The sequence below is a fragment of the Cavia porcellus genome, unplaced genomic scaffold (genome assembly GCF_034190915.1).
Source record: "Cavia porcellus strain 051 isolate PalLab524CR breed Dunkin Hartley unplaced genomic scaffold, mCavPor4.1 scaffold_15, whole genome shotgun sequence".
Classification (NCBI taxonomy): domain Eukaryota; kingdom Metazoa; phylum Chordata; class Mammalia; order Rodentia; family Caviidae; genus Cavia; species Cavia porcellus.
The window spans coordinates 36,989,137-37,013,672 of record NW_026947498.1 but is presented as its reverse complement, the minus strand read 5'-3'; the positions used below and the strand labels follow the sequence as shown (position 1 = coordinate 37,013,672).

Below are 24,536 nucleotides of genomic sequence, written 5' to 3'. Positions count from 1 at the left end.
GTGTACCAGAATATACTGAAGCATTTCCCGTAACAGAAACTCCTAAAGTACCTTGCTTATCAGAACATCCTCAGGTGACTTGTGTACCAGAATCACTTAAAGTGCCTTGCATAACAGAACATCCTAAGGTGATCTGTATACCAGAACATCCTAATGTGTGTTACATAATGGAACCTCCTAAGTTGCCTTGTGCAACAGAAACTCTCAGGTCACTTGCACACCAGAACATCCTAAAATGCTGCATAAACCAGACACTCCAAAGGAGCCTTGTGTACCACATACTGAAGCACTTTCTGTAACAAAACCTCCTAACATACCTTGCATACCAGAAGCTCCTAAGGTGCCTTGTGTGCCAGAATCACCTAAAGTGCCTTGCACACCAGAACATCCTAAAATGCTGAGTGTACCAGAACCTCCTAATGTGCCTTCTGTACCACAACATACTAAAGCGCTTTCTGTAACAAAACCTACAGTACCTTGCATACCAGAACCTCCTAAGGTGCCTCATGTACAACATACTAAATTGCTTTCTGAAATAAAACCTCCTAAAGTACCTTGCATACCGGAACCTCTTAAGCAGTCTTGTGTAACTGAACCTCCGCAGGTGCCTTGTGTACCAGAACATACTGAAGCTCTTGCTGCAACACAACATCTTTGCATATCAGAACATCCTCGGGTGCCTTACATACAAGAAACTTCTAAGGTGCCTTGTTTAACAGAACATTCCAAAGTGTCATATGTACCAGAGTCTCCTAAGGTGCCTTGCACATTACAACATCCTAAAGTGCTGAGTGTACCAGAACCTTTGACACCTCCTTGGGTGTCAAAACCTCTTCAAATGCCTTGTGTACCAGAACCTCCTCAGGAGTGTTGCATACTGGAACATCCTAACGTACCTTCTTCAGAAGATAAATCCATCTACCACAGAGTTTCAGGCCGCTGGAGAAAGGTTCATTGCGCTAATGGTCACACTTTTCGATCTAAACGATTCAACAAGCGTGCTAATTGTGCCATCTGCTCAGACCCGATGGGGGGATTTGGACGCAAGGCATACAAATGTGTGAACTGTAAATTTTTGGTACATAAAAAGTGCCATGAACTCATCACAGTTCAATACAAGCAGCCACCTTTACATAGTGAATGCATAATGCCAAAAAACCAAGCTTCCATGGCTTTAGATCCCAAACAGGTAGTAGTCTCATCAAATCCTAAAAGTTATGTGGGTATGCAAGAAATGGATGAAGAGAGTGAGACAAATAATAGCACGGAAAATGGCAGATCTTTGTGCTCCTTAGGTCTTCAGGACTTTGATTTTATTCGAGTACTAGGGAGAGGAAGCTATGCTAAAATACTACTATTTCGACGTAAAAAAACAGATCGCGTGTACGCCATAAAAGTGGTAAAAAAAAAAAAGAGCGTGACAACCTTGTTCGTCTAGGGGCAGAGAAGAACATATTGTAGAATACATTGAATCACCCTTTTCTGGCTGGCCAGCATTCGTGCTTTCAGAATCAAACAAGAGTAGTCTTCATCCTAGACTACATAAATGGAGGATGCCTGACTTACCATATGCAACAGCACGGAATCCTCCCAGAAGAACACGCGAGGTTCTACATCTGGGAGATCTCCAGTTTCTTCATGAGCATGGGATAGTATACAGGGATCTGAAGTTAGATGATGTATTACTAGATTCGGAAGGACACATTAAACTTACGGATTATGACTCATGTAAGGCAGGACTGAAGACAGGCAGTAAGACCAACACTTTCTGTGGCACTCTCAGTTTTCTTGCTCCAGAAATCAAGAGAGGAGAAAACTATGGTTTCAGTGTGGACTGGTGGACTCTTGGAATTGTAATGTTTGAAATGATGGTGGGGGAGCCTCCGTTTCATTTTATGGACAGCCCCGAGAACTCTGACCTAAACATAAAGAATTTCTTGCAATCTATTTTAGAAAGAGAAGTCCGCATTCCACATGACCTGTCTGAGGAAGCTGGAAGCATACTCAAGGGTTTTCTGAAGAAGGAGCCAGAGGTAAGATAGGGCTTGCACCCTCAGAGAGGATTCATCGATATTCAGGAGCATCCGTTCTTTAAAACTGTGGACTGGAGCACGATGGAGAAAAGGCAGGTGGCACCTCCCTTTAAACCAAGTATTGGTACAGAATTTGGTTTGGAAAATTTTAATACTGATTTTACTGAAGAAACTGTCCAGCTTACGCCTGATGAGAGTGACTTTCTGAAGAAGATAGATGAAAAGGAATCTTCTGGCTTTGAGTACATCAATCCACTTTTTATGCATGAGGATTGAGTCTGATCCTCATCTTCCAATTAAGAATTTTGTTTATGTTTCTATTTAATGCATGACAAACTTACTACCAGCTTGCATTCAACCAACAATTTCACAATTGTCTGGAAGTTAATTTTAATTTCTTTTTTGTATATTTAGATGTCTTACTTGATTTTTACAATGCATGCTAGAGAATATTGAACTTTTTGGTTGATAAGTTACCTTTTATAATATGACTTAAATAACGATGAGGCTGTTTACAAAATTTGTAAACACATTCCATTTTTTGCTTGGAGACGTATTCCTGATTTTTCAAGTTATTTACTATACTGGAAAATAATCTCTCATTTAAGTACAGTGTCACATCATGCTTGTTTCTCTCCAAATTATATTACCTATATTTTTGGGCCCCTGATTTTGTAGTCTTCAGGGAAATCCAAAATATAGTACATATTTTGAGCAAATCTGCAGAAACCACATATATTTTAGCTCTGTCTCCTTAGTTAAACTTTTTTATATAGTCAGATAACACCTAAAATATATAGAATTCATGTCACCATCTTAAAATATTATACCATAAATATACATTTTAATATTTAAGTGGACATCAAAAGAACAACATGAGGAAAGTGTTTCTCAAAATAAGGCCCAAAAGCCCAAAAGAATTCCAATGTGAGCTTAGTAGGAAACATTTTAAACAAATGCCCTATGTGAGTATTCTACATTCTGAATGCCCAATGGCAAAGAGCAGCTCTTAAAAGCAAGAACAGAAACATATTTCTGCCATGTCAGAGTTTTCTATAAGTTTATGTTGTGCATACTGATTTTTGTTTCTAAGCAAGTTTCTTGCATTAATAGAAACACATATATCTTGCAAATGGACATGTGAATCCGTATAAACATTTTCTTCTGATGTTTTCCTTACTTTCAAATTTAGTTATTTGAAGGAAAGATAATAGATGACTTGAAGCTTTGGAAAAGTTGTATTTCTAATGAAATGGGGCATCCAAATCAAGATAGAATGATAACTTAGTAAATGCCCATACATGTTATGTCATCCTAAATTTAAAACTCGATAGCTTACCTAGAATAAAACTTCAGTAAGATTGTGTCATTGTAACTTCTTTAGACAATGACGGTTACTTTTCAAGTCATTTGCACAAAGATGGCACCAAAACAGAGCAATGCTGAGTCTGGCAACTGTGTAAATAATGAATTGCTAACTATAAATTGTAATAAAAATAATTTGAAGTACATAGTACAGTTCATTTCAGGGGCAGAGTTCTTCAAATTATTTTTATTACAATTTGTAGTTAGCAATTTGTCATTTCAAGAGTTGCCAGATACAGCATTCCTCTGTTTTAGTGCCACCTCTGTGCAAAGCACTTGAAAAGTAACTATCATTGTCTAAATAAGTTACAATGGCACAATCTTGGTACAGTTCAATTCTAGGTAAGCTATCAAGTTTTAAGTGTAGGATGATGACATTTACACTATTTTTACTAATTTTTTCATCGAATCTTCTAATCTGGTTTTACATCCACTCAAGAGTGAGTTAATAAACAGCATCACAATTTAATTGTACTCTGGATAATACTTATCCTTTATTATTATACTGAGAATCATGTCATAGGGATACTCATACTGGTTTAGTAAAATTAATTCTACATAAAATATGATATTTGTCATTATTTTGGGAAAATATTTCTTTTATTTCTCTAATAAAAGTGGTTTTTTTAATATTCTCACTTATATTATGTTTTAGTACTTTCTAGACCTACATAACAATCACAAAAATAACAAAAGATGCAGAATCTCCTGTGACCTCTCTGGTAGATGCCCTCTATTTTCAAAACAGGCATGTAGCAGAGATCCAAGGCTGCAAAGCAAGATGAATAGAGCAGAAGCAGATCATTAGAAGAAACAACGTGGCACTCATCATTTTGTGCTGTCACGGCACCATCTGTGTTGCACCAGACCAAAGTAACTTTGACATGACAAATACACCTTTTAGGGGAAATGGGAATTCTATTAATTGTTCCACTGTCTGGCCAAACACTCGTGATAGACTCTCCTTTAATGTGGTGCCATACACAATTGTTATTATTGAACTAATGGTAGCAATGAATTATGATTTTTAAAATAACATTTCCTCTGGATGAAAAATAAGATTTAAAGTATCACAACTTCATGGTAGTGGGATAAATATATGCAACCTTATAATTGTATTTATACCTCAGCGGGGGGACTGACTCCAGAAATAAACACTGCTTTCTTCACCCTGCTAATGAATATTGTTAAGTGAGACTACATCATACATACTCAAGGCAGTCATTTCTTCTATGGCAAAAAAGGGTGAGATTATTGGTTCAAGACACTTGTGAGCTACACTGACCTTTGCTTGAGCATTACTATTATCAGCAACAACAATAATGGCCAAAAATGTCTATTACAGGTTTATATGTGACATATTCCCTGATGATTAGCTATGTGTATTATCTCATTTAAGCCTCAGAACAACCTTGTCATCCTTTCAACAAGCCTTTTATTAGAACAGCAGCTATCAAATATTCTTGGTTAAACATCAAATGATCACATACTATTTTCAGCTTTGCAGTTTTACAGTTCCTTCCACAACTCTTCCATATCTATCATGCTGCAAAAACTGTATATATAATAATAATCAAGTATATGTGGGTATATTCAATAAAAATAAATGGAAAAGTAAACAGAGAGCTGGATTTTGTCTGTGGGTCATTGTTTGTCTACCTCTGTCCCAAACAATGCAATTAACAAAACTAAATAACTCACCCAAGTCACTAAGTGATGACATTAACATTTGAAAACAGACTTCTGGACTGTGTGGCACCTTCAGCAATGAATGGAAAGATTGAGGAAAATGAGCAAAATTGAATGCCTTAACAACTGGTACTGGAATTTCTCTCAAACACAGAATGCATTTGTTTTAAAGGAGTCTTGATACAGTACTTTGGGAAAGCTGAAAACCAGAAGACAAGTCAGCAAGCCTAAAAGGAAAATAGATAGGAACAGACATTTTGAAGTACAGCAAGAGAGAGAAGAGAGAATAGCTAAATGTGTGGTGGGTGATTATAGCCTGAAATATTTAAAAGCCAACAGACGTGAATGATTTTAGAAAAGGGCCTGGGAATTTTGAACATGTTGTTACATAGGCTGTAAGAAATAGAAAACAGTGCTCCAACAGGCTTAAAAAATATAGAAAGACATTTGCTCACCATAGTCTAAATCAAAAGACAGAAGAGGTTTCATGTATGGGATAATCAAAGCTCCAGCTGTTTTTCTGCCTTTTCTCACCTTTCCCCTGTGTCACCTCTATGATTAGAAAAGCTTTCTCTGCACCACCAAGACCACTGCCTGCACCAACTGTGGCAGCTGCTTGCTGATTCCCATAGTGAAGAAGATAAGAAAAGAAACTAGTTTCCTGACAAGGGCAGATATTTCTTCCAATTTCTCATCCAACTTGATTAGCCTGAATCCCCTGAATTACTAATTAGGCCAGCAAAGGTCCCAACTGTGCAAGGGTTAATTGTGGATTCCTGAACCATTCTTTAGAAAGGAGAGTGAATTTCCCAACTTTACCCTATTACATCACCCAGGCTCTCTGTAGCTTCAAATGTGGCCATTTCACCAGTCAGATAAGCTGTAGTAAACAGACAGTAGCTATCTGAGCAAATTAGGATTCTTTTAGGAATGCAGAAGGAGAGACTACACACAGATGAAGACAATGTACAACTTAAGTCACGTGATAGAATGCTTATGTAGATCTGAAACCAGACTGACACTAGAAAAAAAACATCAAACAAGTGGAGTTTGCTATTAACACAGAGATTACTTCTACCATAGAAATTATCACACTGTATTATAAGTCAGCAAAGCACTTACATTTTGCATGCCAGGCAATGTGACAGACCTACAGTACAAAAAAAAAAATGTACAGTCCCTTGTGGATGACAGCACACAAACATTCTGAAACAACCTAACAGTAGATTAATGAGGGTGTACCTGGATACTATAGGAGCAGCCCCCACACACACTCAAGAGTCAGAGAAGGCATGTAAAAGAAGTGATTTCAATGTTCTTTGTCAATTTCACAAATAGAATTTAAAAATATATAGCAAATCACACATTCAAATATATTCAAAAATAAGATGTTTTCCCTATAGAAGCATAGATGTTTTATCTCTCACAATGTCACAATATTCCTGAAAAAGTGTTATATTAGTCCCTAGTAAAATCAAGAAGTGATATGGGCAGAAAGTATACACAAACACAAAGAGACATACATATAGAGTTAGTATAGATTTCTCTTTAGCAGCTTAGAGAATATGCATATTCACATTCACCAACATCCTCGTAAAAATCTAGAAAATCAATTCTAAGTATTAGTGGTAAAACAATGTGGTAAACATATAAATGTAATTTTGATTTGGACAGAAAAAAACATTAGGAAAATTTTTGTGGCATCCTTTAAATGTGTTATTTATCTACAAATGAGAACATATTTTATCTATGAGATATTTGTTTTCTTAGTAATGGGACCTGGCATAACTTGCTGGGAAGAAAGCTTGTATTTAAGAAAAGCACTCATGGTTATAGGAAGTTGAACATTTACAGGGAATATCACTCAGTCTACTCAATTTAGAGTGCAAGAAGGAATTCATTAATGGGTAAAGGAAAGAAGACTGAAAGCATAAATGCTTTTAAATTATTTTTCCCTAGATAAAATTATAAGACCATGTCTTTCAAGCATATATTAAAAATTCAACAATATATTGGCCTTATTTTTTGGAATTACTTTAAGACTGGGTTTTTGCAGTTATAACACTACTGATATTTGGGACTGGATAATTCTTTATTATGGGAGTTGCCCTGTACATTGCAGGATGTTTAATAATATCACTAACCACTACTTATTAGGTGCCAATAGCATTTTCTAGAGGTGACAATCAAAAAAATGGCTCTAGCCATTGTTTAATATCTCCAGGAGAACAAAATTTCTCTCATTTGAGAACTTCTACCTTAGTGAATAATTTTATTTAAGAAACATAAAATAAAATAATAAATAAATTTCTATTATTAGTTTTCAATATGTAAACAGACATTTATGGCAAATGTTGGGCAGGCCAGACCTGCTTCCCAAGTTCAACTACAGAATATCTTCAAAATCCTTCTAAAGATAGATTAACAAAGAGTTTTGTGGTCATGAGAAGCATAGTCAATAAAGAAAAAAGGCAATTCACAATTATTCCAAAAACGGTTATAACATATGAAGTTCTAGTTAGTAGTGAGCACCTGAGAAAGAGGACTGAATCATCCCAAAATATGGAAACTAAATGTTAAGGGAAATAATGCCATGATCCAGGAAAAACAAAGTAAAATATAGTACTTAACAGCAATTGAAAACTAGAAGTAACTAGAAGATTGAAAATAGAGTATAAAAAACAAACAACAGAACAACAAAGACTAAGTAATTGCCAAAACTCTCCTTTCGTCACAGACTTGATTGAATTGTCCCCAAGGGACCTAGGTACTACAGAAAAGGTAGAAACTACACTGGCCATTAGAATCTTAGGATTTTGTTTTTTCACCATCTCATAAGAAAATATCATTAGGTAGGGCCTGATTTCTACTTTAAGAATCATGCAAATATTTTCCATATGAAAATTAACATATGCATATTTCCTTATCATCCCCTTCAGTATGACGCCCCACTCAACGTATCTAACATACTGTCTGCCACATTATAGGCTCAAATAGATCTCTAAAAATTAATTTAATATTCGATAAATGCCTTCTCATTTTACCATCACCACAAAAACCAATATTCCACAAAAAAACTTTCAGCAAGAAAAACTCTCTTCAATGATCTGTATCTTTTTCGACATTTCATAATGTTCAATACTTTAAAAAATGAAACAATTCCAAAATGTTCAACTTTCCATGACTGAGTAATATTTACAGTAGCATTTTAAAAGTCTATAACTCAACAAAAATATATTGCAAATGTTAAATAAGGAAAGTTGCATTTTTTAAAAAATATATGAACCCCAAACCACTATCATACAGCAAAAAATACAAACCATGATATGTAGTATTGGAAAGCACTGCTGCCTGTGAAATAAAGCAACAGTAGCATGAGTTTAAAATCACTCATCTTGAGCGGCCAAGTCTCCAATGCATTCTTCTGGCTTGATTATAGAGGAAATCCAGAGCAGTTCTTGTCTTGTATTATCCTTCATGTTTTAGGACTTCAGATGCTTAAGTGTTAGGGCTCCTAGAATTATTAAACAAAATAATAATTAGTATTCTATACTCAGGAAGCTCACACATCCTCAGGTAATATAGGAGGGGGGGTCAGATCCACTATGCGAGGTACAGAAAAATAGAATTTACTTTCATGTTCCTGTAAGACATAGAGACCAATAATTTTCAGTCCTGCTCACATATTATAATCAACTATAAATTTTAAAAAGTTCTGCAGTCTAGATGCCATTTCAAAAATTCGTATTTAATTGGTCTGGACTAGAGCCAGAGCCTCAATAGTTTAGAATCACCCACACATAATTTCAATATAAAACTGAGATACAGGTTTTAGTGAAAACCAAATAAGCAGTATCAAAAATGAGGAAGAAATATTCTTATTATTTGACAGTTTAGTTCATTAGGTCTATCACATTCTAAAATTGCAAGGCAAATTCTGTCAGTCTGCATAGATGTTTGAAATATTATAAACTCTTGAATGAAAATTTTGGTTGTGCAGAGCAATATAAATTGCAAATGTACTCTCTTTTTCTCTTAGGGAGCACTTTGAAAACACTGTAAAAAATAATATATTCTTCAATATTAAAAGATACAGCAATTAGTTGTGAAAAATCAATATAGTTCTTTTAGAGAGAGAATTCCCCACGTTCAAAGCTACTGGCACATAAAAAGTAGATAAATATCTGGCTATGTCCACTATCAATCAGTTTTAAGGGTAATAATGTTACTACCAAATGAAGTGGACATGAAATAATCAAAAATATCTGAATAAAATTTGAAATTTAAAAGCAAATGATTGCTCCTTAACTGAACTTTGTCATTACATTAGTTTTATACACACTAATCAAAAGTAATCTGTATTGTTCAAAATGTATTTATTTTTAACCAACTATGTATGTTTTAAAATTATAATATAATTAAGTGTCCAGAATGTCTGTTAAAATAAAAAGTTTAACAGTTATGTTAAGTTTTTTTCTGTTATAGTCATGGAAGTTTTCTCAATTAAAACTTAAAAGCAGTTACGGGAGATTTATCAATTAAAAATTAAATGGAGAAATTTAAAAAGACTAGTTAATGCTAGGTAAAAAACACTATATACTGCCTTATAATTTGGTTGGGACACTCAGATATAAGTAAACTTTTATTAACTCTTTCAATTTATTAATTGATTGATAAATAAGGCTAAAAAAACAGAAAATAAAATTTCTAGATACTCATCTCCTTCAATTCAGATGATGAGATGGATTCAATTGAACCAAACACTAAATTTAGGCATATGTGCTTTGGGCTTGTTTTTTGGAATATACTGTTAAAGAATGAAAGAGATTTTACATTATGCACTCAAATTTGAAAGGTTAGAACCAAATTTAAGAACATGCTAAAAACTGTCTACTACTTTTTGTTTGAGAGAGATTTCATGGTTCCTTGATGAATCTTCAAGATGAAGGATGTGACTATATTTAAAATGGTTAATAGAAAACAGCTGCTCAAAAGATACAGTTCACATTCCTTAAAATTTCAATGTTCTTCTAGGGTACAGACTGCACTGTGTCTTTCCCAAAATGCCTAAGTCGAAGCCTTACCTTTAATGCATCTGTATTTGGAGATAGTGTCCTTAAGGATTTGTCACAAAGTAATGTCCTCATCCATAAACACTGATAGAACAGGAACACAAACCAGAGATCACTTTTCTTCCATGAACACAGAGCAGAAAAGTGAGGTGAGACCACACTGGGATGGTGGGTGGCTGCCTGGGTGCCAAGAAGAAAGCCCCTCGCAGGAACTAGCTTCAGTGGCCCTTGATCTTAGACTCGTCTCCAGTATCAGGAGAAAATAAATCTCTTGTTTTTCAATACAACCATTCTACGCTGTTTTGTTAAGGAAGCCAGAGCAAACTAGTTAGTGCATGCTACATCTTCTGTTTCTGGCTTACTTAGTCAACACTACACATCTACTGGCACCAGTTATTCTTACAAGTATAGCAGCTCATTCATTCAACAAAGATTTTAACTGGGTGCAAGGAACTGCTCAATCCCAAAGTTATTGCTCTCCAAAGAATTCTAAAATCAGATGTTCTTTTCATCCATGAGAGACTAGAAGTAGAATATCTTTATTCTCTTTGCTCTTCTTAAAAAGCACCAAATTATAAAGTTGAGACACAAACACAAGTCTAATTGTTGCTGTCCCCCACCCTTGGCCCTCTGCCAAAGAAAAAGAACCATTTTTCAAGTCCTATTATCCCCAGGGCTAGAGATTAAACCTAGGCCTCACATATATAGACAAGGCAAGATACATCTCCAGATATACGCATATGCATTAATTTAACAAACATACAGAAGATAAAAAGTATGGTTTAAGATTATTCCACAGACCATGAAATAAATTTTTTAAAATGTGGTATTTTTATACAATGGAGTCTCAGCTATAAAGAAAGATAAACTCAAGGCTTTTACTGGTAAGTGGGTGCAACTTGAGACCATACTCATGAATGAAATAAATCAGACTTGCATGTGTAAAAATTTACATGTATGATAGATTTCTTGTATATGGCTATATATACAAGGTATTTATATTACTAATCTCAGTTCATCAAAAAAAATGATTTGTGCTTTCAGTGTCTGATCATTTTTCATGCCTATATCTTGTAATCTGAGCAACTACTTTGAAGATAACAATATGCAATACATTAATTGTTGTTAAACTCCTATTATGTTGTTTTGAAATTCTCTTATGATAATTTTTGTACTTTTTCATTTTAAAATAAAAAGGAAAGATTATTCCATCGATTTAAGTTCAAAGTGAAACAATAAAAGTTTTGGAATGTGGAACTTTGACCTCAGAAGATAGACTTAGATTATCTCAGTTATAACAGTTTTTATCCTCATAACATTTCTATAAGCACTGATGTATATGTTGATATTTAATCTTTCCTGAGCTGTGATTTGACTATCCTGGTAGCACATGTAAAATGTAAGATAGTCTCAGAATCCAGTGGCCCAGGCTGCATAAAATAGAGAATTATATCTAAATACAATAATGGCAAAAGATAGCCAAAAATAGTATTTAAACTCATATGTCATCTACAGAATAGAAACAAGAGTCTTTTTATTAGGCTTCCTGCATGGTAACTTCCATGGCACCTACTATTTTTTTCTTCAATTAGGAGATGATATGTAACACAGTGTTAATACTGAAATCTGTTGTACTTGTGTGTGTTCCATACCATGGGCCTGTGACCATGATTTTAAAATAGGTAGCTTAATCTGCCATCTTCATGGCATAGTAACTTAAATAGGTTATATTTGGAACAAATGCTTAGCTCAGAGGACAATAACTATAACAAGAAACAGAACAGCACTAAATTAACACATTCTCAGTGTATATCTACAATTTTAATTTGGACTCCAAAAATACTCATTCAAGAGGATAAATGCCAAGTAATATTTTAGATTTGGCCAAATCTGTAGGACTTGCAAAATTTTACAAGCTCTAAATTCTAAGTGATATTTCCCTTTCTCTTGTTTTGTTTGGGTTGAAAATTAAATGACATTTTCCAACATATTTCCAACCTAAATTAGTGTTTCTCTGCTATAAAAACATGCTTTCTCTTCTTGGAGAAACTCAACATTTCTGACTATCCAGGGATTTCATGGAAGCAATAGGTAGTTTTGAAGTTCTCTGTGATAATGCACTCTCTCCCAGGATATTAAGGGAACAGTTCTGAGTCAGAACAATGCAATTCATATAGCATAATAGACCCTCCAATAATTAAGCTCCATTTCAACTCCTGATTTATGTTTAGTCAGTCTACAAAAGAAGTGAGCTTGTGGAAAAATTATAATATATGCATTTGTATAGGTTTTGCATCTATGTGTCTGTATGTTTTAATTTCTCATAAATATCTTGAGCTTTTAATATTCTAGGAAGTAAAGATATTAAAAACAACAGAGATCATGGGGAGTGGAAAAAGGGAGGAAAATGCAATTTTTAAATGTTTAATTGTACAGTAGTTTTCAAAACATGTTTGATGATCAATCATATTTTTGTTTTAAGTGGTAATTGAGGTACCTCTAGTTATTATAACATAATAATGAGAGTCTGGCTTAAATAACAGGAATTTATTTCTTATGGTTCTGAAGACTTCAGGTCCAGGCATGACCCCCTATCTGGTAGGGGTGCTCTTCCTGGTTTATAGATGGTTCCCCATTTACTAACATGACTAAAAAACTGAGCTTGTTGATATCTCTTCATGTGAGGACACAAATCCAGATGGACCATGTCCTGCTCTTATAATATATTTAAACTTAATTACCTCCATAAGGTCTTATCCCCAAAGACAGGAACACTGGGAGTTGGGACTTTACCATATGAATTTCAGGAACATACATGATAGGAATATGCTACCCCATACAGCCAAAAATATGTGTGATGTTGGTATGACTTAACCACCAGCTTGGAAGCTTACTCACAGACAGTGGACTAACCTGAAAGATCTTGAACTTTTCCTGTGGTCAGAAGAAAGCACACATTACTTGCTAAGTGTTAAGATTGTAGGACATTTCCTGCTCTGCTCTGTAGGAACAGTAAAATTGCAGCACAGTCTGAAGAAATTCCTTTCACATAAAAACCTACAAATAAATGATGCATGTTGAGCATTTAAGTATACTAATCTTCTCAGACCACTCATGATCCAATTGGCTTCTTAGATACTTGTTCACAATAACACCTGAAAAACAAGCATATCAAATGACAAATATTTTCTGAGCTCTTATTACATGAAACCATTACTTGCCATTATAAGAGAGCTCTTCTACAAGATCTATATGGCTATTTCCAATGTTTGTAGCACCAATAACCACCATACATCCAAAGTGTCATGTAATGGCCACATTGCTGCAAACAGAGCCTTTTATTGCTAATATAAAATGAAAGGAACATTGCTGCAAGTAAAGTAATGGATCAAACAACAATATATCCTACTTACCAAGAAAGTACAACTTCTCCTCCTGAAGATTTGCTTAAAACTTCATCACTTTATCTTCTCTGCTTTTCTTTGGTGGAAGTAAAATGGAATACAGGCTAAGGAACAGCGTTTCCTATGATACAGTTACACAAAGATAACATCAGAAAAAAAAAAAAAAAAACTCAGTTGTCCCTCTCCTAGGCTCAAGAGAAGGTTGTCAGAACTACAGAGACTATGCCTGTTTCTCAAGTCCTGGTGCTACCATTGGGTAAGAATACGACCTTGGTTCATTATCTAGCAGATCTCCCATATAATCAGTACTCTGAGTAAGGGAAATATGGTCAGTACCTTCAGCAGTGAATTCAATGATCTATTTTTAAAATTTCTTTCAAACCCACATAACATGATTAATTTTAGTTTGTAGAATATTTTACACTACAATATGGCCTAAAATTTGACAGCAATGAGTCAAAAAATTTAGCACAAACTGATAACTACTGACTTGCTTCTCTTAACAGAGAAAGTGGAAAACATGTATAATCAGAGTTGAAATTATTTTCCTCTCTTGCTGTATGTGACTGACAATTAAGTTTTCAGTATCCCAGGCTCTGGACGTGCTGACATATTACAAGGGATTGCCTGGACATTTTAATTGCCTCTCGTACACAAAGCCCACTCAGCCTGTGTTTTCACAAAATGTTACAGTACTTTGACCAAATGTTTCGAGGTCCCAGGGTCTCTATACATTCTCCTGCAAAAGGACAAACTCCAGGACTGGGTTTATGTCAAAGATCATATTTTCTTTCCTTAACATATTCAGATATAAAACTGAGCCTTGCAAACATTATTTGCTCCCCCTTGAAAGCCTTAAAAACTGAGAATCTAATAATATGTTGAAATAGTATTCAAGGAAACAAAACTTTTTACCTTAAGCCTCCAGATTTCTCTTATGCCATATTTTTCAACTTTATTGTTCTCATTATTTGCTTTTTACTTTGTGAATGAATTCTATGGTAAGACATGACATTTTGCCCTTGAGAATGAGTGCAAGTTACTACATTTTCTTTCTTAGCCATCTCATGAGACAGGCAGTGAAATGCCAAGAATAATGTAAACTGTACAGGAAAATACCATGATGTTCTACACCAAGAAATATCTCAGCTTAATAGGTGTTGTGCCATTAACAGGGAATTTTATGGAGGTAAAGAGATATAAATCTGTCATACAGGCAAAGATTTATAGTAATACCCACTTCGTTGGATGATTTGCATCACAGTACCATCAGGCAACTTGCAAGTTTTCTCAAGTCCCTTAAGTCATGAGGACCAATTTACACAGTCCAAGGGTGGACTCTTGACTTTCTGGGGGTTGATGTTGATGACATATTTTGCCAACTCTCCTTTCTGTTATTATTGATGTGATTTCAGTCAGTGAAGTGAGGATTTAGTTAAAAAGAACTGGTTTAAAATGCTAGTGAATACAATTCAATTAAATAACTTTTCTACAAATGATGCATTTCTGATGACTGTCAAAGTGTTAGTACAAATCTTGTATAAACAAGACATAACTTAGAGGCCCCGCAGCCTGTGGTAAGTGCTCAGCGCACTCTGCCCAAAGCCCAGACTGTTCGGGACCCTCCAGGCTCCCGGGTACAGTGAAATGGATAAGTGGCTTGAGGCATCTACATCTGCCTCCCCATCCCGGCTGCACTTGGAGAACTGTGGAGCTTCCAACAAGTAGGCGGGGGCATGCCATCCCCGGAGACCAGCCTATTTGGGACTCCTGCACCTCACCATCAGTGTGCAGAGGAGGAGCTGGGCGGATCTGGGGCACCTACATCCACCTCCACGTGTGTCTGGAGGACTGTGGATATCTCAGCAAGCAGGGAAACATGGCAGGTTCCAGAGGCCCTGTGGCCTATGGTAAGTGCTCAGAGCACTCTGCCCAAACCCCAGACTGTTGCAGAACGCTCCAGGCTTCTGGGTGAAGTGAAGTGGATAACTGGGTTTGAGGCATCTACATCTGCCTCCCCATCCCAGCTGCGCTTGGAGAACTGTGGAGCTTCCAACAAGCAGGGGGGCACACAGTGTCCCTGAAGCCCAGCTTATCTGGAACTAGGGAGATCTAAACAGGCAGAAGAGGGCCATTGGTCCTACAGGCCCAGTGGCTTGGGGTAACAGGGTGCCAGAGTATCAGGAGCTGTGAACATAGAAGGGGATTTCCAACAGACCTTCAGGAAGCTTTCAAATAACACTTGAAACACAGAAATATAGGAAAATGACAAAATGAAAGTCCAAATTACAACCTCAAACCTCCAGCCCATCTCAAGAAACCCTAGGAGCGATGTATATAGAAGAAAATATATGCCATTCACCTCAAATATCGGACACAATAGCTACTGAAATTAACAAGCAACTCCAGGAAGATTTAAAGAAATTCAAACTCAAAATAATCTTCCAGGTAAAAGAAGAAATGATAAAAGAAATGAAAGAGATTCTGAATATATCTAAAGAAAACACAGATAAAAAATTGGAGGAACTAAACAAAAAATTAAAAACCCTAGACAAACAATATAAGAAACAAACAGAATACATAATGCAGATGCACAAAGATATACAGGAAATAAAAAACTACACTGAAAGTTGTAAAAACCGCCTCAATGAAACTGAAGATAGAATTTCAGATCTTGAAGACAGGATTACAGCTAGTGAACAGGAAAGGAAAGATCTTTTAAAAATAACAAGGAATCAGGAAACAACAATTCAACAACTGCAAGATGATGCAAAGAAAAACAACATAAGATTGATAGGGATTAATGAAAAAGAAGGGGACAACATAAAGGACGTCAAGAGGATATTTAGAGAAGTAATAGCTGAAAATTTCCCAAGCATGAGATCAGAAACCGACATCAGGATCAGTGAAGCATATAGAACTCCAGATAGTCATAACCAAAATAAAACTACACCCAGACATATAATAATCACCATCCCAGAAATCCAACACAAGAATAGATTATTAAAAGCTGTCAGAAAGAAAAGACAGATCACTTATAAAGGAAAACCTATCAGAATCACAGCAGACTTCTCAGCACAAACAATAAAGTCAAGAAGAGCATGGAGTGAAATATTCCACATCCTAAAGCAAAATGATTTCCAACCTAGACTGATGTATCCTGCAAAACCATCATTCAAAATTGATGTTGAAATACGATAGTTCCATGACAAAGAACAGCTGAAGAACTTCATGAATACCAAACCAACCCTGCAAAAAATATTGAGAGACAGCCTAGATACACAAAGGAAAACACCACTAAGCAAAGCAGATAATTAAACAGAACAGAAAGATAAAGATGCAACAGCAGAGAGATAACATGTCAACAATAAACCAGCATTTAACAGTAATAACCATTAATGTAAATGGTCTCAATGCACCAATCAAAAGAAACAGACTGGCAGAATGGATCAAGAAACAAAATCCAACCACATGCTATTTACAGGAAACCCATCTAACCCAGAAGGATACTCACAGACTGAAAGTCAAAGGATGGAAAACAATACTACATGCCCCAGGAATCAAAAAAAAAGCAGGAGTAGCCATTCTGTTTGCAGACAACGTGAACTTTAAACCAACAATGACCATAAAGGACAAAGAAGGTCACTACATACTCCTTAGGGGAAAACTCCAAGAGGAAGAGATAACTATCTTAAATATATATGCACCAAACTCCAGAGCACCCAGTTATACAAAACAACTGTTAACAGAAATGAAACTCAAATTATCAGGACCACAGGTGTAACAGGAGACCTTAATACACCATTGACAACAGGGACAGATCAACCAGACAAAAAATGAGCAAAGAAATAACAGAACTGAATCACACTTGCGAACAAATGGATTTGATAGACATATACAGGATGTTCCACCCAACAACATCAGAATACACATTCTTTTCAGCAGTACATGGATCATCCTCTAAAACAGACCATTTATTAGCTCACAGAACATATTTAAACAAATGCAAAAGAGTTGAAATCATCCCTTGCATGTTATCAGATCACAGCGCTCTGAAATTAGAAATTAATGATAAAAGATACTGCAAAAATCCCACAAACACATGGAAACTGAATAACACATTCTTGAGTAATCAGTGGGGCACAGAAGAGAATAAACAATACCTAAAAGAAAATCAAAACGTAGATGCAACTTACCAGAATTTATGGGATGCAATGAAAGCTGTCCTCAGAAGAAAATTTGTTGCACTGAGTTCCCACATCAGGAAAAAAGAACAAATACAAATAAATAACTTGATGCTACACCACAAACAGCTAGAAAAAGAGCAAGTCAAACTCAAAGCCAAAAGAAGGGAGGAAATTATAAAAATCAGAGCAGAAATCAATGCAATAGAGACTAAGAAAACAATCCAAAGAATCAATGAATCAAAGAGTTGGTTCTTTGAAAGAATAAATAAAATCGATAAGCCCCTAGCCAACCTTATGTAAAAAAGGAAAGAAAAAGCTCAAATTCATGCAATAAGAAATGAAAAAGGTGAAATCACTACAGACCCAATAGAAATACAGAAGATCATCAACACCTATTTCAAAAACCTCTACTCTCAAAGGATTGATAACACAGAAGTAGACAGATTCTTAGAAACATATGAAATACCAAAGCTAGATCAAGAGGATGTAAAATTGTTGAATAACCCAATCTCTGTTAATGAAATTGAAAATGTAATTAAGTCCTTACCTACAAAGAAGAGCCCAGGCCCAGATGGATTCACTGCAGAATTCTACAAGAAATACAAACAAGAGCTAATGCTGACACTCCTCAAACTATTCAATGAAATTGAAAGGGAAGCAATCCTTCCTAAGTCATTCCTGGAAGCAAATATTACTCTAGTACCAAAACCTGAGAAAGACACGACTAAAAAAGAGAATTATAGACTGATCTCCCTAATGAACACAGATGCAAAAATCCTCAACAAAATATTGGCAAATAGGATGCAGCAAATCATCAAGAAGATTATACACCACCACCAAATAGGATTCATCCCAGGCATGCAGGCATGGTTCAACATATGTCAATCAATAAATGTAATCCACCATATCAATAAAGCCAAAAGTAAGAGTCATATGATCATTTCTATAGATGCAGAAAAATCCTTCAATAAGATCCAACATTCATTCATGATAAGAACTTTACAGAAAATTGGAATCGATGGTCTTTACCTCAATATAATAAAGGCCATTTATGACAAACCAACAGCCAGCATCATACTAAATGGCCAAAAACTGAAAGCCTTTACTTTAAAATCAGGCACAAGACAAGGATGTCCTTTATCACCACTCCTATGACATGATACTCTACATAGAACACCCCCTAAACTCCATTAAAAGACTCTTAGATACAATAAATAAATTCAGTAATGTAGCCGGATACAAAATCAACACTCAGAAATCAATAGCATTCCTACACATGAACAACAAAATCACAGCGAGGAAAATAAGAGAAACTACACTCTTCACATTAGCAAGCAAAGAAATGAAATATTTAGGAATTACTCTTACGAAAGAAGTGAAAGACCTATACAAGGAAAATTATAATACACTGAAAAAAGAAATTGAAGATGATCTCAGAAAATGGAAAGACATCGTTGCTCATGGATAGGAAGAACAAACATTGTGAAAATGGCCATTCTCCCAAAACTGTTATGCAGATTCAATGCAATCCCAATAGAAATACCATCAACATACCTTATAGATCTAGAGAAATCACTCCTAAATTTCATCTGGAATCAGAAGAGACCTAGAATCGCAAAGGCAATTCTAAGCAGCAAAGACAAAGCAGGAGGCATCACAATCCCTGACTTGAAGTTATACTACAAAGCAACAGTAGTAAAATCAACATGGTATTGGAATCAAAACAGAGCTGAAGATCAATGGAATAGATTAGAAGATACAACCACAACTACCAACACACTCAACCACCTTATCTTTGATAAAGGAGCCAAGCAGGTTCACTGGAAGAACGACAGTCTCTTTAATAAATGGTGCTGGAAAAACTCGCTCTCCATTTGCCGAAAACTAAAGCTAGACCCATGTCTATCACCATGTACTAAATTAAAATCTAAATGGGTCAAAGATCTGAATATTAAAACAGAAATACTAAATCTATTGGAAGACAAATTGGGTAGAAACCTTGAAGACATAGGAGTAGGTAGAGAATTCATGAACAGGACTCAAACCGCACAGGAAATACTTCCCAGAATCAATAGCTGGGACCACTTCTTATTAAAAAGTTTCTGCATGTCAAAAGAAATCTCCAGCATAGTGAAAAGAAAACCCACAAACTGGGAAAAGATTTTAGGGAACTCTCTCTCAGACAAGGGACTCTTGTCTAAAACATATAAAGAATTAAAAATACTCAGACCCCCAAAATTCAAAGATCCAATCCAAAAATGGGCATCTGAGATGAATCCGCACTCCTCAGATGAAGAAATACAAATGGCAAATAAATACATGAAAAAATGTTCATCATCATTGGTCATTAGAGAAATGCAAATTAAAACCACACTGAGATACCATCTCACTCCTGAAAGAATGGCCAGGATCAAGAAAACCAACAACAACAAATGCTGAAAAGGCTTTGGGGAAAAAGGAACTCTCCTGCACTGTGGGTGGGAGTGTAGACTGGTGCAACCATTGTGGAGGTCAGTCTGGAGATTTCTCAGAAAGCTGGGACTGGAAGCCCCATTTGACCCAGCTATTCCACTTCTAGGCATATTCCCAGAAGAACTGGAAGCATCATACCACAGTGATATATGTGCACCTATGTTTATAGCAGCACAATTTGTAATCGCCAGATCTTGGAAACAACCCAAGTGTCCATCAACTGAGGAATGGATAAAAAAGTAGTGGTATTTCTATACAATGGAGTATTACTCAGCTATAAAGAAGGATCACATTGAGATATCTATCAATAAATGGGCGCAGCTTGAGACCATACTCATAAGTGAAATAAATCAAACTTGCATGTTTGAATACAGAATAGTTTCCCTAATGTAAATAATGATTCAAATATATAAAAATATGTGGTAATCATGATTCCCCATTATGTGGCCTTGAAGCCTTATAAAGTTTTCACTTACTAATTGGAAAGGCTTTATTCTGGGCTTCTTGATATGGAAATATTTGAAGCTATAGTATATGAAGTTATATTCAAATATTTCAAGGAAAAAGACAGACACTATGGTAACTACTATTAAGTCGGGTTATTTGTTGGTGAAGCACTAGGTTGCTGAAACTGTCATGCTTTGACCTGTATTGTTATATTGTTATGTCCTCTTTTATCTCAACCTCTCCCTTATTCATTAAAAAAATTATTTAGTTATTTTTTATGGTTTTTTTAATTAAGGGTAAAAATTTAAAAAATTAGCAGGATATATAATAGTAACTTTTTTTTATTTCCTATTAACTTGTTTTGAAGTCCTGTAATACGCCCACTATCTTGTTTTGACTGATTAGACTCTGTTCCATTCTGTATGATAGTATCAAGTTTGAGGGTATAGGCAACTACTTTGAAGGCAATAACATTCACTAAGATGCCCATTCTGGTTTGACTATTGTCTCCTTTGGAAGTCCTGTAATGTTTACAATGCTTAAGTTTTATTGGTCTTGTTCTCTACTGTTTTGTTCAACTTTATAGTATCTCATGAGATAGACAATTCTTCTTAAGGAAGCAAGAGGAATTATGGTAACCATTGTTGATAACCTTGAATTCTGTTTTTACATCATGTGCTATGTCTTTCCTTGGTTTTGACTGACAGCTTTGTTTTGCCATATTTGACTTTATTCTCTCCCCCCCCCAAAAAAAGTAATAAGAACTAAGGAGTAACCTAAAATGTGTAAATTTTGTTGTAAAAAAGGAAAAAAAGTGCTCTGAAAGATACAACAGCAAGTGTGTTTAGGGGTGTTAAATAGCTGACCATATTAATGTTCTGGTTGGATCATTGAACACAACTGTTTGCAGTCTCACTGTCTGAATGTCCACTTTGTATGCTTTGATACTGTGACTTGAGCAAGTATTTCTAAGTTGATAATATATAATCTATTAACTGGTGATTTCTTACAGGTTTTTTTTTTTTTGTAGTTCTGTATTACTTGTACCCTTACACTGTTTTGTTTTGTTTTTTCTCTTTTTCCTTTTAAATAAAATTTTAAAAAAATAAGACATAACTTTCATTTTCAAATGATCCATATACTATATTACCATAAGAAATGAACTGCATTTGTACATTGATTTCACAGTCATAAGAGAAAACTGCATGATATTTTTTTACTATCTGTGTGAAGTCATAGAGAGGCAAACCATTATATACAGTAAGCTATTCACAGATTTGAAGAGAGAGCACTTTATCAAGAAGCCACCACCTGAAAACAAGTGACCTTGTTTTATTCTAGCAAATGAAAATTACTTTAACAAGAGAGTACATATGGCCTTCTTAATGCCTTTGTTTGCAAACTGGAGTTTTACTTAATTATACTAGATGAAAATATAATTATTTTTAAACTCATTCACTCTTCTATTTCTATATATTTCATTAAAAGAGGTGAGAATAAACCATATAAAATATGACCATAATATATTTATTAAAGATATATACTAAAATATGTTAAGTGTAACTCCAAGGCCATCGTTTAACTTGGAGTCCTGCCTTGAAATTCATACACTTAAGATAAAACCACACAGCTACAGCTGACATTCTTATATGTATTCAGGCATAATAGAAAAGGAGAAAGTTATAGTCACAAGGGCAGGAATAAAATAGCAAACTGAAAGGTATAATCATGGCTGCCATCACTGGAATTGGATGCTGACAGTAGGTCACAAGTCTAACAAGGGTGAGAGGTCTGAAAATTACTTTCTGACTGGTGCTTTCCCAAAACTAAAGACATTACTTACTCTTTTCCAAACAAAAATCCATATACAGAAGCCTACACTAAACTGAAGACAAAATAATGACTCAGCAAGGCAAGTGTCCTCAGGTTATTTTCACTTCTCAGCCATTAAAGCTTGTATGTATATAATCCACAGTTTTCTTGTAAGTGAGGGAGTTGAGTTGGGAAAACTGCAAACCTCTCTGAGCACATCAATGTATCCCAAGTGGGGGGAGGGAACCATGCTGAGCAACCAGTGGAGGATCCCTAGGTCTCTGTACCGAGAGACAGTTAAAGGAGAGTAAGACAAGATCATAACCATGTGCCAAATACAAGGGCCAGGGAGGAGGAATGTCAACCCCCAATATGACACACACTTAACGCACAACTTCATTTACCTTAGTTACTTTTTCTATTTACATTGACAAAATGCCAACATGTAAAGTCAGAGAAAGAAAAGTTTATTTTAGCTCACAGTTTATAGACATTTCAGTTCACAGTTAGCTGGCTCCAGGCAGGTGGTATGGTGGAGGGGTATCATGGAGGAGAAACTATTCATGGCACAAAGAAGGTAGCAAAAGCAAGAAACTCACAAGAGACAAGAGCAGCCTCTTTTTGCCCCTCTCAAGTTCTACCTAGGCTACCTACCTAGAGTGGGTGGCAAACCAATCAGTGAACTAATTTAGTAATCAAAAACCCTTAATCCCAGCATCTCATATTTTGAACCAGCCATTGCTGAAAAAGCCCCTCCTATGACTGCTTGAGGATTGGGGGTACATTTAGACATAACCTGTAACAGTATCCTTATTGTTTTTTTCTTATTTTAAAAAGTACAACAGAAAAAAAGGATAGAATTGATACAGAGTATTTTAAAAAGTAGGGAATTGACACTAATATATTGCATACTGTTATCTTAAAAGTAGTTGTTTAGGTTACAAAATCCAGACATAAAAATGATCAAACAATGACAGCACAAACCAATTTTTATGTAAGTAATATCATGCATAACTAGTGTGATATAATGAACATAAAATTCTTGCTTGTCCAACAAAATAAATAGTCTCAATTTATAAAAGTTGGTTGAGATTTATCAACTGATAACATTCAGGATACCTATATAAGAAACCATGATATCATGTAATACACATAAAATATAGTTATGTACATGACACAGTATAATAAAAGTAGTCACAAAGACCAAGGCTCAGCAACTATGTAAGAGTCAGCATAAGGCAGTTTTAAAAGATTTTGGAAATGTGTATTAAATTTTTAGTCTTATTCAGTTTTAATTGTTGATCTTTATCAATTTTTTACAAGTGCCTATGCAGATAATAAGTGGCACCTTGTAACTTAAAAAGATATGGTAGTAAAACTGGTGATTAGCATCTTAAGTATCAATTTTTTACAAATTCAACCCACAAGGTAAAGCATACCCACAAGGTAAAGCATAACATACTATTCACGCTTCCATGGATAATTCAGGCGGCAGCATCTCAAGGTATTTTTAGGTAGGACAACGAGCATTTCAGGGTATATGCCCCTCATACATTTGTTTGGATATATTTCAGAGGAATGCCAAAAATCAGGTACAATACGAAAGATTCTGCTTATGACATAAGGATCCTTTTGATTTATACTAAAAATGAACTTATTGCTCTTTTACTCTTTATGCATAGTTTGCATTTTAACCTCTAAATTCTTAAATATTCAATGAAGAAAAATAAATATTCATGGATTTTATAGATGCAAGATTTTAATCTTATACATTTAAATAAAAATAAAAGTAGCACAAGGAAACATTCAGCAAGAAACATGAACAGAAAATAAATTACATATTGAAATGAGAGAACAAAAATGTAGCTTGTTATACCTTTTACACTGTAAAAAAACTCTTATTTCTTGAGATCCAACTCAAGAAATTACCAACACATTTAATGATCAAACTTTCCTATTAAAATCTTTGCTTAGGATTTTGAACTACTGTTCTAATTCATAGCATTTAAAATTTTTATCTTTATATCAGCCTTGGAGAATGCTTAGAGGAAGTAT

At 35.2% G+C, this 24,536-nt stretch overlaps 1 protein-coding gene and 1 long non-coding RNA gene across 2 annotated transcripts in view; one reads left to right on the top strand and one right to left on the bottom strand.

Moving 5' to 3' along the window:
* The first annotated feature begins 235 nt into the window (after window positions 1-235).
* Window positions 236-2,309, top strand: LOC101788915 (protein kinase C iota type-like). The gene is given in 3 exon segments (XM_063224418.1): window positions 236-1,409; window positions 1,412-1,627; window positions 1,630-2,309. Coding segments are annotated over 3 exon segments (2,070 nt in total).
* An 8,005-nt stretch (window positions 2,310-10,314) lies between these two features.
* LOC134470469 (uncharacterized) overlaps window positions 10,315-24,536 on the bottom strand; it is a 183,385-nt gene continuing 169,163 nt past the window's right edge. Inside the window, exons 6-7 of the long non-coding RNA XR_010039385.1 lie at window positions 13,573-13,684; window positions 10,315-13,314 (exon numbers count right to left, since the gene is read on the bottom strand). This is a non-coding gene — a long non-coding RNA (uncharacterized LOC134470469). The remainder of the gene's footprint in view (window positions 13,315-13,572; window positions 13,685-24,536) is intronic.